At 48.0% G+C, this 19,368-nt stretch overlaps 1 protein-coding gene across 25 annotated transcripts in view; it reads left to right on the top strand.

Annotated features, from left to right (window-relative positions):
• Ncam1 (neural cell adhesion molecule 1) overlaps window positions 1–18,607 on the top strand; it is a 300,044-nt gene extending 281,437 nt beyond the window's left edge. For 6 of the 25 annotated variants that reach the window (XM_063264912.1, XM_063264910.1, XM_039080815.1 and 3 more), the window contains 2 exons: window positions 796–973; window positions 3,500–5,860. In XM_063264912.1, coding sequence (XP_063120982.1) covers window positions 796–973; window positions 3,500–3,579 — 258 coding nt within the window. In that variant the 3' untranslated portion in view covers window positions 3,580–5,860. 25 annotated transcript variants of the gene reach the window in all.
• Window positions 18,608–19,368: the final 761 nt, after the last annotated feature.

Below are 19,368 nucleotides of genomic sequence, written 5' to 3'. Positions count from 1 at the left end.
ACTATTCGCTAAGCATAGCGGGATACTCCATGTGGGCCCAAGAGTGTCCCAATCTTGAGCCTCACCTGTTCAGCCACGATGAGGCCAGACCATACTGCAGAATAGAGAAAAAAAAAAAACAGTTCACTTCAACACACGCTTTCTGGGCTCCCTGGTATGAAAAAGAAAACACCGTCTGTGGCTTAAACATGCTGGGCTCTGACCTTGGCTGTAGCGTGACTTTGTGAAGTCACCTGCCCTTTGCTCATGTACCTCTCCTCAGATGTAGGAAGAGCCCAAAGTGATGCCCCAGCAGCCTTGTAACAGGGGTGTAATGAGAAATGTCGAAGCCACCTCTCAGGGCAGAGCCTAGCCTGTGGAATGCACTCAACATGAGAATTTGCATTTTTAGTAAAACTGGAATCTATGTGATGTTCACCTGTCAGAATGTGGAGAGCACTGTGAAATACAAGAACTTAAATACAAGTTTTTAACTCCTCTAAGAAGCCCTTATGCCATGGGCCCAGCATTCCGGGGTATAGGGGAGATAGGACAAGTGGGGGACAGTGTTTCTGCCCGTCAGTCCTGAAGTTAGTGTGACAGTGAACAATGCCACACCGGCATTTGCTACTATTGATCTTGGCAAACAAACTAGGTGGTTCCACCAATATGGAAAATCCACATCAATTCCCATTTCTTACAACTCACCCCATGGTTCTCATGTCCCCCGAGTCTGTGTCCCCTAGCCAGTCTCCCCAGTATTCTCCCTGACACTCCCTGGTGTCTTCTGTCCTTCCTGCCGATTGTTCCCAGAAGCTCGCCTCCGAGTGGAAACCAGAGATCAGGCTCCCGTCCGGCAGTGACCACGTCATGCTCAAGTCCCTAGACTGGAACGCCGAGTACGAAGTATATGTGGTAGCTGAGAACCAGCAAGGAAAATCCAAGGCAGCTCACTTCGTGTTCAGGACTTCAGCCCAGCCCACGGCCATCCCAGGTACAGCCATGTCTGTTTTCTGTCTGTTTCCGCTTTGAATTAATGCACACAAGCCGCGCCTCCTAATGAGCCTGAACAACCCTGACAACTTGCTTGCTTTCAGCTATCCTCATGACTGGTTGCTCGTGCCAAGCTTAGTTTGCCTTATCCCCATCTGTGCAGTGAGTGGGTTGACATGTGGCAGACCCCTAGGAGAGTTTTGCCAAGCATCCTGGGGAAAAGGTCCTGTCTGACTTGGCTCTGACAGATCAATGCTAACCGGCCTATGGGACTCCCTTGGATGGGAAACACCCCTACTCTCCTACCTTACCTTGGATGCTGGTTGAACAAGGATCCTTAATGAGACTTTCTTTGCCATCTGCATTCCTTACTAGGACAAAACGTACCTGGCTTTATGCTGTTTATATGCGACCCTTGCTTTAGCTGTTCAACCATGGTCTAAATCTCTTCTCTCTGGTGACCCCAAGAGAAGGAATAGATGGTGCCCAGTTAGCTACAAGTGTATCTGTGAAGGGCCTCTCCACTGCGCCAGAGACAAATTGAACCTCTTGGAATGGAGCAAGTGGAAAAGATAGATGCTGGGACACACCATCGATGAAAGGGCAGCCAGTCTGCTAGACCATGGTGGCGACATTGCTCCTAGGACATGCAGATACGTCTCTAGGATCCAGGACCAACTCAAGTGTGGGAATAAAGTGAGAGCCGTAATTTCTGGACCACATGCCTTGTGCCAGTGGCCAGTCCCCTCCTTGGGCAAATACCTCAGAGAAGACTCTAATTCTTCAGCCATCACTTTGCCTTCGGGGCCAGCCAAATACCAACCACAGGCAGGAGAGATGGTCATAGATCACATAGCGGCAGACTGTTGGAGAGGCTCCCCTATCCTCTACCATGGTCAGGTGTGGTAGGAAGACAGCCTGGGGCAGGCCCATCTTACCCGCCCTGTCTGGAGAGCTTGCATAGTTGCTGACCTCTAAGTCAGTCCAGAAAGGGGATAGGCTGCCTGCCCTGTAGGGTTATATGTGCCAAAGTGGGTAGCACCAGAAGGAAAGCTTGGTATGTGGTTCTTTATGATTGTTTGTGTGTGAATTTGTGGGTGAATGTGTGGTGCCTCCAGCCAGTTGGCAGGTGAGTTTTAAGCTGTAGATTAGAAGTATCAGTTGGTTGATTTCACCATGGGGAGGGCTTTTTTTTTTTTTTTTTTTTTTTTTTTTTTTTGCTCAGTTTAGGGTCCTGTGTCTCTACATATCCTGGAAGGAAGTTCTTAGAAGTGGCTACAGAAAGTTGTCCTCATTGTGGCTCAATAGGATGTCCAAATGGAGGTGGCCCTGCTTTTCCTCTGTCTCTTCTTTCCTGTGTTCTTTGGATAGTTTTCCATTGAAATCAAGAGTGCGACATACACGTCTGTCCAGATCCACACTTGAACCTCTTAGGATTCAGGGAATAGTGAGGCTTAGATTAAACCCTTGGCAACAGGCCATCAGCTAGTTCTTCCCCAGATGAGACTTGATGGACAGTGTGCTTGGGCACACTGTGTTCCCAGGCTGGGCACTGCCAGCAACTTCACCTTCTAGGTTTCCTTCATGAAAGAGAAAAATGCTAGAGTGTTCAACCTGCACAGGCCTTGCAGAACATCATCCAGGCTTCCGTTAGAGTCAAATAGGGTTAAGAGGACTTGCCTTGTCCATGGTGACTCTGCCTTGTCCATGGTGACTCTGCCTTGTCCATGGTGACTCTGCCTTGTCCATGGTGACTCTGCCTGCTGTCCAAGTGCTCAAAGGACTTGACTCTGATTGGACCATCCTGGCCATTTTATTGGAATTGGAGAACAAAACCTCTTTGCATTACAAGATGTACATTTGTGATCGAATTCCATGGTTGGCAGGGTGGTAGAAGGTAAGATGGTCAGGACCCTCACACTCGGACGGTGGTGGGATTTGTACGGTAGAAAGACAGGTTTGCCTCGGTTCTCCAGATTGCCAGTGTTCTGACCATAGTGCAGCTGTCCACTGCATATGAACCTCCACACGCAGAACCTAGACACCGAAGAACATTCTCCCAGCCTGCTCCTAAGAGGCTTCATCTTAGCAAGAGGTAACCCTCTCCTGCTCTGACCCTGCTGTTCTACCACAGAGGCTCCTGTTCTCTCACTTTAATTTCATTTGCTCGCTGGCCCCGACCCCCTAATTAACCTGCTATGCTGCTTCTGGCCTTGCTGAGCTGCTGACCCGGCCTATGATGTTGATAGAGCGCTGAACTCTCTAACTTTTGTCAGCCTAACTTACTAAGTTGAATTAACCTTGGATTCTTGTTTTTTCTATATTTGACCTATTTTTCCTTTCTTTTTTTATCTATTTTTTTCCTCTGTTTCTGTCTCTGCCTTCTCTTTCCTCCCCTCCCACAACTCCCCTCCCCGTGTGTCTGCTGTCACACTTGTCACCCCGGACGTCACTGGGACATCCCCACTGCCAAATTTATGTCTCAACAACCACCTTTCCTCTGGGACCCATTGCTTGGCACCTGCAGCCACCCTGGGAGGAAGCTCCACCTCCTACACCTTGGTCTCATTGCTTTTCTCTGCAATGACTCTTCTTTTGCTCTGTTAGGAACTTGAAAACACACACGCGCGCGCACACACACACACACACACACACACACACACACACACACATTATATTTGATTAAAACCCCAGTTCCTATGAAAATGATCAGTTGTCCCTCTTTGAAAGAACCTGGCAGGACCACAGTTGCCCAGCCACGGCCACTGAGCAAGTGTCCTGGGTGAACAAGGAAGCTCTTGGTGATTGGAAACAGATTTGCCTCCTGAGATTTTTGTCATTAGGTGATACTTTTTTTGTCACTTCTTATGGAATCTGTCCCCTTTTTAATAGTAGTAAAGAATATATGTGAAGAAGAGAATTTTGAGAGATCTTTCTTCCAATACTATTTTTTAAAAAACAACACTGTGCAAGGTTTATGAAGATGTTACTACCATCTGTTGCTTGTGTCTCTACTGTTGTTCATACCTAAAGTTCAACAGTAGAGAAATTCTAGACATCTAAAGCTTGGCTCAGATTATCTCGAAGGTCAACACGTGGGTCCCTCGTCTCTTAACACTGCGCCTACCACCTTTCGACAAGTAGTAAGCTTAGCCTGCATTTAAGTATTTAAGTACCCATGTTGAAAGAGCCCCCTGGGGTGACTCGCCTGAGCATTCTGCTGACCTGATAGGCAAATTAAATCCCCTGTTGCCCAGGTGGTGGGAAAAGTTAAAATCATCTGTTCTCTGGAGCTGATGAACATTCTGGAAAGGGCTGGTGTTAGTCTCAACATCTTCTGCTGCCTCTGTGACATGCCCGAAAGAAATGGGCTTTGCCGTCTGATTCCCAGTAAACTTGATTATTCCACTCCACAGTAGGATGTTTCCGATGAGCACTAAACCTCCAGGTCCTGGTGGCAGGTCCAGCCGTGACCACCATCATCACCATAAGCACAGAATACTGGGCAGTTTGGAAGCATCCACTGTGAATTAGTCACCCTCCCCACCATTTCCCGGCATGCTCCAAAGAGCACAAGTTAAGGGGTGGAGGAACATTGGAATCCCCTACAGTATTAATAAATCAGGCAGTGTGCCTGTCAGCACTTCGGAGTGCCCCCAGCTTGCCTACTGGCCTCCATGACACTTTTTAAATGTTTATGAAAAGCCAGGAACTCCTGTTGCTGTTGGGCAATCACCCAGAAGAGGAGGTGGGTGTGTCACAACTGGATGCAGGAGAGCCAAGGCTGAACCCCACCCAATAATGTCAGCGTGCGATGGACCTTCTAATGAATAGAAACTCCCTCCCCTCACATGGCACCCGTCATTCTACCTATCTCATCTCTGAACATCTCCACGGAAGTTTAATTTATGTTCTCTTTGGTTCTTTACCCATTTTGTTTCTGTTGTTATTTTTTTTGTATTGCTCAAAGACTAGACTTTGCCTTTGGGAAGACAAATGACTCCAAATTGTGGTCTGCAGGCTGTTGCCACCTGCTGGTGTGGTGTGTTGCCACCTGCCAGTATCCCCAAGTGTTCAACATAGAAGCTTTCACACTGGTCAGCAGCTAAAATTGACAGTGCCCCTCTCTCCAATATGAACCTCTGCTTTGGCCTCTTCCCACCAGCTCAATGAAGCAAGGTGGCCCTGGGGCAGTACAGCAGAGGAAAAAAAAAAACATGGGCCTCAAGGCCTGATGTGAGAGTCACGGGTCACTTAAGGAAAGTGTCAGGGAGGGCAAGAGAGGTCCCACCATTGTCCTCTTCAGATGACCCTGGACAGATGTCACATGTATTCACTCTAGGAGAACTCAGCTCAGAGAGTCTGCCTCAGCCTCATCTCTGACCCACTCACAGGAGATGGATAGTGTCAATATTCCTAGAGGGACCTTTGGAGATCAACCTAAACTTCCAGAGCCATATCATGGTTCTGTGCTCTCAGCAGACACAGGACCCAGCTGGTTTATTCCAGCTGACTTGTGGCTTGTAACGGTGTGCCCTACCAGACACAGCTTTATTGTGCACTAGCGCCTGTCAGACACCGTGTCCCTCCATATGAAGGCTGTGGCTCCTGGCCCAGCCAGGAGTCTTTAAGAGAGCAGCTCCCAGGAATCTCCAAGGGAGTAAGCTTGCCCCCCCCCACCTCTGCACTGTGTATTAGTACAGACCGTACACCGTGTATCTTCATGAGGGTTCTCTGCTCATATTTTTTTGGAATATTTATACAGCAGGTTCAGATCACATTTTTCTACTAATGAGAATGCTAACATCATTGTGTAGATAATCAGCAAGACTTTATGAAGTTTACACCTTTGCATTATTAAAGGATATAACAGTTCGTGTAAACCCAACAGCGTGTTTTGATTTTCTTTGACTTTTGTGTCCAACACAGTGATTAAAAAAAAAAAAACCCTCTCCCTCTGCCTCATATGTACTTGGTAACTGATTACTTGGTGAGAAGGAGAGTTCTAGTCGAAAATATTTTCCTGTGAAAACCATTGTACCTTCCTAAGTGATCCTGTGGGTGTCAGGTTCTCTGTTTCCCGGGAATCCTCAGGAGACAATGGGAAAGGAATGAGCCTTTGCAAAAGTGGGGAGGGAGTGATTCTGAAGATTGGATCAGGGGTAGCATTTTCCACCAGCTGCAGAACTCTCTAGCAAGCTCATCCAGGTATGCAGTGACCTTTTCTCCCCCTAACAGTACACACACACACGCATTTGTGCATGAGAGCACACATGTGCATGCACAAGCTTACAGGCACACACACACACACACACACACACACACACACACACACACACATCTTATGAGAGATATGAACTAATGTGAGCTTCTGCATTCTATGCATAGCCAGCAGACGTACAGGAGGTTCGTGAGGAGACTAGCTCGCAAGTTCAACCATTCTGGTGGTCTGACAGTCATATTGGGGCCACAACTTCTGTACAATAATTCAGACCCAGCTGGGCACCTGGAAAATGTGAGATCCATTTAAAGGCACAAGAAAAAAAAATATATATATACACATACACAAACCAATTCCTGCTTTGAATGCCAGGCTTTCAAGCCAGTAACTACTGACAGTTGACAGCCCCAGCCAGGCACTGCTCAGGGCAGCTCTTACCCAGGGAGATGTGTAAAAGCTGCCCCCAAGAAGTCTCCTTTATGTGCTAGGTGCCTATGTGCTGGGCTTGTCAGGGAGGGCACAATGGAAGTCACAGCAAAGACAGACATCAGACAAGGTTTTCTTTGCTTTTCCTTTTCCAGTCTGTTCAATAGGATGCAAGATCTAGACCTTGTCCCATTAGTTCCCTAGACTAAACTACTCTGTAATACCCGCAAAGATGTGCTCTCTCCTGACTCCATGCTCTTGACTTTGTACATAGCCTTCTCTTGTTCCCATGTCTCTGTCAGGAGCACCACCATTCCCTCCAGCTTTGGGAGTACTCACTTCCTGTAAAAGAATCGGTCCTTGGAAAGGAAAGAGTCTTTGCACTCTCTCTCTCTCTCTCTCTCTATCTATCTATCTATCTATCTATCTATCTATATCTAATCAAATTTGATATGTCTGAGACATGGAGCGGCTCATGGCCCCTTTGGTCATAAACCCTAGAATCAGGGTTTGAGGACTAGGATTGTGGACATGCAAGGCTTAGGAATGGTGGCCCTCATGTGACCCGGACACTTGTTCAAATCCTAGTTCCTGCTCTCACCCCCAGTGGTTCTGGCTCTAGAATGAAGAGCCCCAGATTCTAAGAATTTAAGAAGCACCCCCCCTCAGGAACCCCACCATAGGCAGAGAATCACTGCTAAGTGTTAAAGGGCATTTGATTTTCACGCAAAATCAAAATTGCAAAAATCAATAGGTAAAGATAGGGGCTACCGGCATTTCCAGTCTTCCAGGAAAAAAAAAAAAACCTCCCAATACACACAGTGAAGACTGGCATCTTGGAAACAGTATCGTGTGTGGACCACTATACAGTTTTAGTTTGAAATGAGGTATGTATGGTTGAAAAAGATTTGCAGGTCATCCTCTATCCAAGGCCCTTGTAGATACAGGTATCTCATCCAAGACCATCCTCAGAGGTACAACATCTCTGTCAAGAGCGCGTCTGGACTCTGCTTAATGGTTTCCAGAAACAGAAGAATCAGAGCTTCCAAGGCAGCTCACTCTGTTTGACTCCCTATGCTTGCCAATCCCTCACTGTAGTTTGCTCCTCCCCCTGTAGTAGTATCTAAAGATGCTGTACAGAGTACAGGTCCTTTCCCCCCATAGCACAGAATTGAATGTTTAGAATGATTTTTCTCATTCCCAAGCTGAAGACTCATTCACTCACCCAGTAAATATTCTGTGAACATTTGCCCAAAGTCAGAGTCACACTAGCTGCTGGGGAGACAGAGAAGAGAGTGGGTACCTGCCTGAATGTTCTAGGGAAGCCATGCAGTAGTAGCATGCATGCATATAAATGCTCAGGGAGATAAAAAGGCAGATGGGAGCAAGAAGAGAATGAAGCAGAGTACCTTGTTAGATAAAGAAATAGATGTCCAAGAAGATACCATGAAACCCAAGGCCCTGTTAGACAGCATAGCTAAACTGCCAGCCAGCCCTGGGGAGGTGACAGGCTGTCATGTTCATCAGGCAGTGTGCAGACCAACCTGAGCTAGAATAGACTATAGAAAGTCAGACCCTAGTTTACAAGGGTGGGGGATCCACACAAAAGCCACGACACATGTGAGACCAGATAGGCCGAGAAAGGCTTTAAACTTTGCATCAAACCAAAGGGAAACCACTGATCTACGTTTTTGCTCCTGTGGCATTATGTTCTTCAGCCTTGGATACATTCATTCAAATATGCTTAAGCCCAGTGGCGAAACCTCCAGCCGGTTCTGCTGGGCCCAGAGCAGACGCTGTCCAGCTGCTGTACACTCCCTCTCAGAATAGCTTTTCCACAGTTTATTTTTCCTCTTTGAAGAGATGAGCAGCCATGAAGCTAGAGATGTGGCTCAGGAGTTAAGAGGTGAGCAGTCATGTAGAACGGTATTTATGTATGGAGCTCAAGATAAAAACCATTGCTGTTGAGATGGACATGGTAGGCTGTGTCTGTAATCAGGACAATCAAGAGGTCGAGACAGCAAAGGTCTCATAAATGTGGGGCTAGCTGGAGCTTCACATCGAGCCCCAGACAATCCGGGATAGAGAGAAATAAGATTTGCTCTCAAAAATAACTTTGGAAATCGGGAAAGGGAATAATAACACTCGAAATGTAAATAAGAAATACTCAAGTTAATACAAAAAAATTTTTTTAAGAATGCCACTAAGTACAAAAATTCATAGGTACTCCCCCTACCCAAGAAAAACAAATTTCATACTTTAGCTCTTTCCTCATGAAGTAGGCACTGGACACCTATTAGGTATCAGAGGCTGAGGCTAAGACTTCCCTATTCAAGGAAACCCCTTGGGATCCTAAAGATTAAGGGGTCAAGGTGTCGCCTCCCTTTCCTGTACAAGAGTGAGGGTTTTGGAGAAGTTCTCACATGTGCACTGGAAGAATGAGTCCCTCTAACTGAGGGATGAAGCCAGGAGCAGCTTTCCTGATGCCAAACCCGACATGCCTGGTAGCTAGTATCTTTTATTCATCTTGGGCCATCTCAGAGACAGCAACTGGAGCGCCTAGTGAAGGATTAGAAAGGACCAGCCCAAAGTCCTGAGGAAGAAAGAACGGGAAACAAGCTGAGGTCCTAAAGAGTAAAAACATCCGTGAACCTGGAGTCTCCTCCAGCTCAGGCCCCAGGGCCCCGAGAGGAATCGTTGTGAGCGTTCCTCTCTTGCATTCTGGGCCAGAGTTGAAGCTTGTAACTAGGAACAGTGGAAACCCCTAAGAAACACTACAGTACCTTGGTGAGGCAGCCTAATACAGCAGAACACAGGCTACAGGAGGGACGGAGAGTGTGGTGGTGCACATCAATGCAGCTCTCAGAAAGTAAAGGCAAAAGGACCAGAGTCCCTAGCCAGTGAGATCCTGTTCCAAATCTCCAACAGTATTCAAAGAAAAACAGTCACCCACAGGCAGAACCATCCCTACCCTTGCCTGGAGGGATGGCCTAAGATTGGTAAGCTGCCGGTCTAGGCTTAGAAGACATTTGTCAAAGTACAGTATACTGACTATGAAGACAGTTGTGACCAATCCCTTAGTAGTGTCAGCTGTAGGTCTTGCAGTCAGTCTGAGGACCTGAGTGTCCTCAGTCCCTTGGGAGCACCCGAAACATCAAGCAGGGTCTACTGGTAGAACGGAATGGGACAAATGAATGAGAAGTGCCCTGTGTCAGTTTGAGACTATTGTCCCCACAATGGTTTACATTTTGCTTCCCACAATACCACTTCCCACTGATGGGAGTCATCTAGAGTCAGTGGGTCCCTCCCAGAAAACTCGTGTCGGTGAAGCCACACAGGGAGCTCACACAGGGTCCTTCTGTGGGAGAATGTATAGGCCAAGGCCTCAGAGGGCTGCTAATGGTCACCAGGGGAACTAGACAGTGAAGCCCCAGCCAGAGTTAGGAGGCCGGGTGCTGTCGGGATGTGAGACTGTGAGTCCATGGACATTTGTCCTGTGCGTGGGTGTGACTGTCTGTGAGAATGTGCAGATCTGGGTAAGTCTACAGGTTTTCGGAAGTCGGCTCCCAGAATGCCTGGCACCTACACGGTGAGTATTCCCAGACCCTTCGTCTTACCCGTGGGGCCTTGGGGAGGCTGATGTGTCTCCACAGTTGCATAGGTCACATTCAACCTCCTGAGCACAAGAAATAATAAACTGAGCCCTGGTTCCCTCATAGTTAAAGTCTTTTGGATTAACTTTTCAAGAAAAGAGAGGAAGTTAAATCATACATGGGCATCCCATTGGGCCTGCCATCTTCACAAGACCCAAGACAGTCCTCAGAACCCCATGTGGGACCCTGCCTGTCACTGAGCCTAGAGCCATAACATAGCCTGAAGCCAGCAGGCACCACCTGATGAACTAGAAAAAAAAATATTGCATTGGTCCAGAGATTGGTCCAGGGCCCTCTTGGATTCGCCTTCACTCAGTGTCCTCAAATACTACCCTACTGGGCTTCCAGGATTCATGAAGACCAGTTGAGCACATGCCTTACAGAGGAGGTTCAGAGTCATCTTAATTTGTGGGAGTCCCTGTGTCCTGCATGAGATCAGGCAACCACACCCCATCTGAAAAAGTACAGAGAAGCTATTGTCCCTACACCAGATATAAGAAGGCCCGGAGGAAGGTGCCACTGGTCACAGATGCCTTGGCTTCATGCTTAGGGCCCTATTCCACCCCAAGGATGACTGTTCTTAGGCTCAAGGAGCTCAGAGTCCTACTCCACCCCAGAGACAGTTGTTAATAGGGTCAGGGGCTCACACGCAAACCTGTTAACCACCGACCATTTCTCTCCCACTTAAGCCAATGGCAGCCCCACTGCAGGCCTGAGCACAGGCGCCATTGTGGGCATCCTCATTGTCATTTTCGTCCTACTCCTGGTGGTCATGGACATCACCTGCTACTTCCTGAACAAGTGTGGCCTGCTCATGTGCATCGCTGTTAACCTGTGCGGCAAAGCGGGGCCCGGAGCCAAGGGCAAAGACATGGAGGAGGGCAAGGCTGCTTTCTCGTGAGTACAAATCCATCCTGTCAGAGGGGTGTGGGCTCTGCCCCAGCCCAGGGCCTAGCTCTGTGCTATCTGAGAATGCTATGGTGACCTCCCCTACTCAACGCATGGGTTTAAGGCCAGGTGGGGTGACAAGTTTGAAAAGCGGTGTCTCTGACCTACCCTAGGTTCTAAAATCTCATAAAGATTTGAAAATTCCTGAGGAGGTCAAGAGGTGGAACTTGTCAGATTTAAACCTGGAGAGGAGCTGTGATGGTGGGAACCAGCATTGGGGGAATATACTTAATATCTCTCTCTCTCTCTCTCTCTCTCTCTCAGTCATTTACCATTCAAATACTTGGCTCCCCTCTACTGAAAGCAAGACCCTGTATTCTGGCTCTAGGGTACCAAAGGGAGAAAAATGAGTACAAATTCCTCTCCCTTTAGAGGGACGATGTGCATGTTCTTCCCACTGGCAGCATCTGCTGGCTAGTTAGATTTTGAAGTCCGTGGGTAAAGGAGGCTGTCGTAGCAAGCTGAGAAAGGATGGGGGGAGAAGACAAGTTGTTTTACACCCCTACATGCAGTAACTCTTTATATATAGATACATGTCTGCACCCAGGTCTGTGTATACACAGTTACAAATACATTTGCATGCATGCATACACATGCATGCACATGGGTTTGCAGTTGAGCATTTATCTGCACTGTGCTTTAAAAACTTTATAGGAATTATCTCACTTAGTTCTCATAACTAAGCAAGGTATATGTTTCCTCGTCCTAAAGTACCGATGGGAGAACTGAGGGAGGGGTGAGGGAAGGCTGATTGCCTTATGCATAGGGACTGGACTGCTGCAGAGACACAGGCGAGACCCCAATACCCCTCGTTTCAGCTCCTTCCTTAGATGACTTTCCTTCTGAAGCCATGTTGGGATCTAACCAGTGGAACTCTCTCCACAGGAAAGATGAGTCTAAAGAACCCATTGTAGAGGTCCGAACGGAGGAGGAACGGACTCCAAACCATGACGGAGGGAAGCACACAGAGCCCAACGAGACCACACCACTGACAGAGCCCGAGTATGTGGACTAGGAACGACTGCTGCCTCAGTAGAACCCCAAATCCACTTTATCACCCTACCCCAACCTTCCCTGCTTCTCACCCTCGGCTCCAGGCCAAACAAGGAAGTCAGAGCTCTGGGGCCCTGGGTCAGAAGACCTTCTGGCTAGAACCCACTCTCCAGCGAGAGAAGACATTCTTGCTTCTCCTTGGATCATAGTGGGTGCCTTGCCAGACTTGTTGCCTAAGCGAGCTCCCTGGAGTATTCCAAAATTCCACACAAATTCTAAGAATGGCTTAACCTCATTGAGAGAGAGCCCATTTCATTTAGGATTTCTTTAAAATCTTCAGGACCTGGTGTGGTTCCTTGGTCGTCTTGCACTCAGAAACCTTGGAGATCTTCAGGGGTTCTGACCAGCCATGTTTGTTCTGCCCAAAGGCTACCAAGGATCTGATGGCCTTGAAGGAAATACAACTCACAGAAACACAAACCTATGGCTGGAAGAGCCCTTGACACATAGGAGCCTTTTGGAGCACCGGTCCTCCTCAATCTGGCGTTCCCCATCCCTGCCTAGGAAGAAGTGTAAGGTAGCTGGACCCAGTTCCAATGGGGCTCCAGAAACCTAGAGAGGTGGATGATGGACGTCAGCCACCTCAACCTAGAGTGGAGATCCAGAGCAGCATGAGAGAACACTAGACAGACCAGTAGGGGACTGGAGTCCTGTGCAGAGAGCTGAGGGGCATCAGCATGGAGGAAGGCTAGCAAGTCCCTTTGAGGCTGCCACGTTCTTTGTTGTCTCCTGTGTCCTCTTCTGCCCGCCTGGGGCATGTATTTCCTCTTCGTCCTTGTTTCTCCGTGGGCCCATGTTCCAGCCCGTGTATGGTTGCATGCCCTCCCACCGCTCCTCTCCTCAGCTTCTTTCTGGCTTCTCTGTCATGTTTCAGCTTCATTGTCTATTCTCTTTCTACTTCCTGTCCTCCCCACAGGCTGCCTGCCGACACCACAGCCACTGTCGAGGACATGCTGCCTTCTGTCACCACCGTCACCACTAACTCTGACACTATCACCGAAACCTTTGCCACTGCTCAGAACAGCCCTACCAGTGAGACCACCACACTGACCTCCAGTATTGCCCCACCGGCCACAACTGTGCCAGAGTCAAATTCTGTGCCCGCTGGTCAGGCCACCCCTTCCAAGGGTGTCACTGCTTCATCCTCCTCGCCCCCAGCCTCAGTCCCAAAAGTTGCCCCTCTTGTTGACCTGAGTGATACCCCAACCTCAGCTCCCTCTGCTAACAATCTGTCCTCCACTGTCCTGGCTAACCAAGGAGCTGTACTCAGTCCTAGCACACCTGCCAGTGCGGGAGAGACCTCCAAGGTCCCTGCAACCAGTAAGCCCTCCCCCACTCCCACCCCCACTCCAGCCGGGGCAGCCAGCCCCTTAGCAGCAGTAGCCGCCCCTGCCACAGAAGCCCCCCAGGCCAAGCAGGAAGCCCCCAGCACCAAAGGTCTGGACCCAGAGCCCACCCAGCCTGGCACCGTGAAGAACCCAACTGAGGCAGCCACAGCCCCTGCTAGCCCGAAGAGCAAGGCTCCCTCCGTCAGCACCACAAACCCTTCCCAGGGCGAGGACTTAAAAATGGACGAAGGGAACTTCAAGACCCCAGATATTGACCTTGCAAAGGATGTTTTTGCAGCCCTGGGCTCTCCTGCTCCCGCCACTGGGGCCAGTGGACAAGCCTCTGAGCTTGCTCCTTCCACTGCAGACAGCGCTGTGCCTCCCGCACCAGCAAAGACCGAGTACGGCCTCTCTTTGTCCACTGTCATTGGGTTGTTTCCTGGAGTGATGTGTGTCTGTGCTGTGTTATGTCCTCTGTGTTTGATGTGCCCTCAGCCTCTTTGCAGGGCTTCTGTGAGACAACTGTCAGCCGGGGGCCTGGGATGAGGCAGGAACGGGGCAGGTGATGGGGATGGGCAAAGCAGCTGCCAGATTGACAACTAGGTCATGTTCGTTAGGTTCCAGCCTTATCATCCTGGCCTTACTTGTTTTCCCCCAGGGATGCCTTTGCAGTTGGGCCACTGATGAGTGGAGTTTGAGAAGGCACTTCAGAGGCCAATGTGCCTTTATATGCCATGCTGGGCCCATAGTTGTGTGTGTTATCTGGGCCCAGGCCAAGGCCTCCCAAGAATGGCACTGTGGTATTCAAAAAGAAATGAGCTACCACTGATGAGGTGCTCGCTCCAGGAGGATGCAGCCACAGAGAGCTCTGTCCCACACTGGCTGTGAGGCTCACTCTTCCCCTACCCAAGCCTCTCAGACACTCATGCCTGTCTCCGTGCTGGAGTTCTCAACCTTTAGGTTTCTGTAGTGTGGTGCTGAGTGCATTGGAGCACTTGCTCTAGCTTGTCCTTATGCTCGACCCTGTCATGTGAAACCTGTGGAGACACAGGCACACCTTTCTATACAGGTCAGTGTGACTGTCCCTTCCCGTCTCTTGGAGCAAGCAGGCCCATGCTAGCCTCTTGCCACTGTGGTAACAGCAGTCTCTCACCCTACTCAAGCCACCACAGAGTCACCGCCCTGAAACAGTATGGGATGAAGTGTTGGGGGCAGGCGAAAGAGAAGTGGTTTATGGTAGAGATCCTTGGAACCGGTACCAGAGGCAGAGCCTGGGGCACCGGACTTTTAGCAGGCTGAGCCACTGTGCTTCCACTTGTCATGGTAGGACATGGGCTGGGGAAAGTTAAGGCTGGAGGAGGAAACAAATGTTCTTGACTAGTGCCTCTCCCACTAGCTGCCTTTAAAGTCACTGTACCTAGGATATCTGGGGACATGCCCCAGGCATGAGTCATTTGGAGAACTCTCAGGTGATTTCAATTTGTGTGCAAGATGTTGGAGCAGCAACTGAAGCCTCCCCCACCCGGAGTGGCTTGGGGAGAGGGAGTGGGGAGGAGGGCAGTATTTGCCGAGCTCAACAAAGTCTTAGCAACACTGTTTCTGTTTCTCTGCAGGAAGGGTCCTGTAGAAACAAAGTCCGAGCCCCAGGAGTCAGAAGCAAAGCCAGCGCCAACTGAAGTCAAGACGGTCCCCAATGAAGCCACACAAACGAAAGAGAATGAGAGCAAAGCATGATGGGTACCAGCAAAAAGCAAAGATCAAAATAACAAATTGACACAGCGGCTTCACCAGAGCATCCCCAAATAACCCCCCCCCTCTCTCTCTCTCTCTCTCTCACACACACACACACACACACACACACACACACACACACACACACTCACTCCTCTAGTGTCTTTTGCCTTTTAAAAAAACAACAAAAAACAGATAAACATGGGATTGCCTTTTTGTAGGTTTCTAGAAAGGGCTCCTTTGTTGCACACTCACTTGTTAAGAAAAAAAAAGAGACAAAAAGGTTAAACCCACAGCCAAACTAGGACACTCCGTTCCCTGAAACCATTTAAAAATCAAACAAAAGGGCCCCAAATTAAGAATCTAGGAAGCTCAGACTGAAGAGAAAAACAAGAAAAAGAAAAAGAAAGAAAAAAAATCTAGGCTTGCTCGGGAAGGCTGCAATTGATGTTACCGGATTGGCACAGATCAGTTTCAGAAAAATGCTTCCAAGATCTTAGACTAACCGAGTGAACCAAGTCCACAGTTTATTTTTATACTTTCAGTCAAGTTGGGACTCTGTAGACCTCACAAATAAGTTATACTTTCCGTTCACTTTGTATTTGTTCCGTATGCAAAGTGTGGCACTCTAGCTAGCTGCGTTCAGTTCCCATGTAGACTCCTGTTTCTTAGGAAGAATGCCAAAATCGCAGCTTATTCGATCTCTCTCTCTCGCTTTTGGTTTCTCCTCCACTGTTTCTTTCCCTTTCTTCCTCTTTTCCAAGTTTGCTTTCCAGTGTTTACAAGTTGACAGACGTTTGACCTTGGTTGTGTTTAATGTCCGTGTAAAATAGCTGCCCCCCCCCACCCTTGTTTTTTTCTTTAAGCAACAGGTACCCCATAGAGGCAGGTAGAACCCTCCCAGGTTGTTTTCAGTGTGGGTGAAGGTTACAAAGGATGATTGTTTACAGTGGCTCTATCCCCCGTCCCCCAGCCATCCCCCACCCGACCCCTGCTGATTCTGATTCAATGCAGTTTTTACCTGTATCAAACTGGGATGAAAGCCTCTCCTTCTGAACTGATTTTGCCTTCCCCTCCCCCACCCCCGTTTATTTCTGTTGCTGTTTCTTGGGGGGGGGGGGGGGGATGGGGGATGTTAGACCACTTTCAGATTAGCTGCCACCTGCCTGTGTCTGTGACACTGGACCTGCCTCCCAGGTGTCTGCACACCCTTCCTCTGAAGGACTCCTTTGGCTTTGTTGAATGAAGCAGAGAAGATTGTATAGTTGGGGCTGGTCTTGGTGAACACACTTTTTTTTTCTTTTTTCTTTTCTTTTTCTACCCCAGGCACCCCCTTTTTGTAGAAAGCCAAATAAAATATATACATACCATTTCCTTTAGAGCCCAGAATCTAGATTTGAGCGGAAGAGCGCGTGTGCTTCAGGGAAGTAGTGTCTCCTTTTGGAAATCTATTGAAGTAAAGTGACATCGGCCTTCTGTTCAGTTAGGCAACATTTGTAAAAAACAAAAACAAAAACAAAACAAAATAAATACCGTCTGGAGTTAAAATACAGCTCTCCTGGATCGGAAACCAAGTGGGGGGGGGGGGAAATACAGAAACTTTCAGGGGGATGGGAGGGGGGGGAGAAGGGAAAAGCCAGCTCTTTGTATAGAAGTTTTGCTTTTGTTTTTCATTCTGCTTTAGAACCGCAAGCTTGTGCACTGTGGATGCGTGAATATTTTAGTGTGAAACGTGTTTTTGTCATAGTATTGAAATAAAACTTCAACATAGTTTGGTTGTGGAAGGTATAGCAGATAGTTCAGAAAAAAATAAAAAAAAAACAAACAAACAACTATTCAGGAAACAAAACAAACAAATCCCAAAAGGAAACCGGAATCAAAGCCTTTCAATAGGCAATAAAACACAGTGATGCTGATGAAGAGGCCACCAAGCCAACTGATGTCCCCCAAGACAGAGTGTTCCTTTCCCAAACTTTCCCAAAAAGTGACAAGAGGTTTGGATGGCCAGACGTCCCCGTGTTCACTCTGTGGGCCACACACCCCAGTGTTCTGACACTTCTGCAGTGTGACCAGTGGTGATACTAGATTATAATTTCAAACTGTGAAAAATAATGGTCTTGTCATTTGCTCAGTGTGGGGTTATTTTGCATTTTCTCAGCTCCCGGGGATGGAAATGGAGGATCCCAGAACACTCAGCAGGGCACCTTTCATTCCAGGGCCCACACAGATCCACAGTCCACATGCACTGGTCTTCAGGAAGAGCTGACAGGTAGACAACTCTGAGGGCACATAGCAGAATGGGAGCGGTGGCTAGCACCTGAGCCAGGTCCTCGTGGTGTGGGCAGACTCCCCAGGCCACAGCCTGTCCTGGGAAATCTCTTTCCCATATTATGAAGTCGGTGGCTTGACCCACTAGGCCAAGGGCACACTGTACCTCCTGGAAATGGTGTATTTCACTCTGTGGTTGGACATACTGAGCTCAACACTGACGATAGGAAAAGACAGAGGTATGGCCAACCCCAAAATTACGTGGCCCAGAGTAGCTGACTCCCAGAACACTGGCCCTACCATTTGCTGGAATCCAAGACTGCCCACACTTTGATATGCCTCTCTCCTTGTTCATATGTTTGTCTCGGGCATGCATGGGTTTTCCTTTCTTCCTTTTCCTTCTTCTTTTTTTCATAGCAGTATTCTCTCTAAAAATCAAAGAGGGAGACAGTATATTTCCCACCTGTTCTTTATGTGAAGAAATAAGCACTTAGTTTTCTGTTGGGTTTTTGTTGTCGTTTTTTGTTTTCTGTTTTTGTTTTGTTTGTTTGTTTTAGTTTTTGGAAGGAGGGACGGACTCCACCAATGTCAGGGTCGGCGTGTCCTGTCTATGTGGCATACATTTTATCACATAAAGACCAGCATGGCCAAGTTCTGTGGGAAGGCTACCCAGGTGCCATGAGTGGGGTCTCCCACTCCTGAAGGGCCAAGGTGTATCCAACAGGATTCTATGTTCTCATTTTCTATGGAACCTCCCACATCCCAGGGTCTCACCCTCAGCTGTCCGTCTGGATGGTGGTGATCTCACCTCCATTAACATTCTTACGCAGCATTCTGTACTTCGGGGGCCTTCTCTCTTGTTATAAAACTTTTTACTGAGTGAAACATCAACACCACCTTTGTTTCCATTCCCACTGCTGTAAATACTGAGTACTAACTGAGAATTTTGACTTTGCATTCTGTCAGAATACTTGTGTTCAATAAAAATTGAAAGAAAAAAAAAGCAATTATGGTCCAACTGGGATTTCTTTCTGTTCAGTGAGAGTAACGTGCAAATAAATATAGGTATGCCCGTGTTCTAGTTTTTGGGTTTTCTTTGGTTGGTTAGTTGGTTTTAGGATAGAGTTTGTGGTTGCCTTTGTTTTAGCACATTGTAAGCAACATTAGTGTGTCTTAGACACACGTAATAGTTCAGATCTGTAATCGTCGTATTCAGTAGACTGAGGCAGGAGAAGTGCCATGAATTTGAACTTGAATCTGCACCTGGGTACAATGTAAGATCATGTTTCAAAATCAACAGCAACAAAAGTGCGTGTGTGTGTGTGTGTGTGTGTGTGTGTGTGTGTGTGTGTGTGTAATGTATGGATAGATGGATGTGTGTAAAACTATCTTGAGTTCATGTTACACATTGGTAGAGGAGCTCCTGTTCAAAGGGCCCAAACCTGAGATTCGGAAAAGACTTCTTTAGATCCTGATTCTGTCACTTCCTAGAGAACCTTGGGAGAATTATTTAATCTCCCCAATACTCAATTTTCTCTTTTGCTGGACAGGAAGTCCCCCAGGGCATAGATGTTGATACTGATTGATGAACAACCCAGTGTATGTATGCCTGACATATTTTTTTCTTGGCTCATAACGGGAACTCAGAAAATAAGAGTTGGCGTTGTTCGCATCACCAGGGGGCAGCACTATCAAGCAAGTTATCCTCACAGCCAACACCCATGAGGTGGTGCATGAGGCATTTTCCAGAACAGTGGATACCTCCTCC

Source organism: Rattus norvegicus, chromosome 8, assembly GCF_036323735.1.
Source record: "Rattus norvegicus strain BN/NHsdMcwi chromosome 8, GRCr8, whole genome shotgun sequence".
Lineage (NCBI taxonomy): Eukaryota > Metazoa > Chordata > Mammalia > Rodentia > Muridae > Rattus > Rattus norvegicus.
The sequence above is the reverse complement of the archived record's forward strand: the minus strand, read 5'-3'. Positions and strand labels throughout refer to the sequence as shown.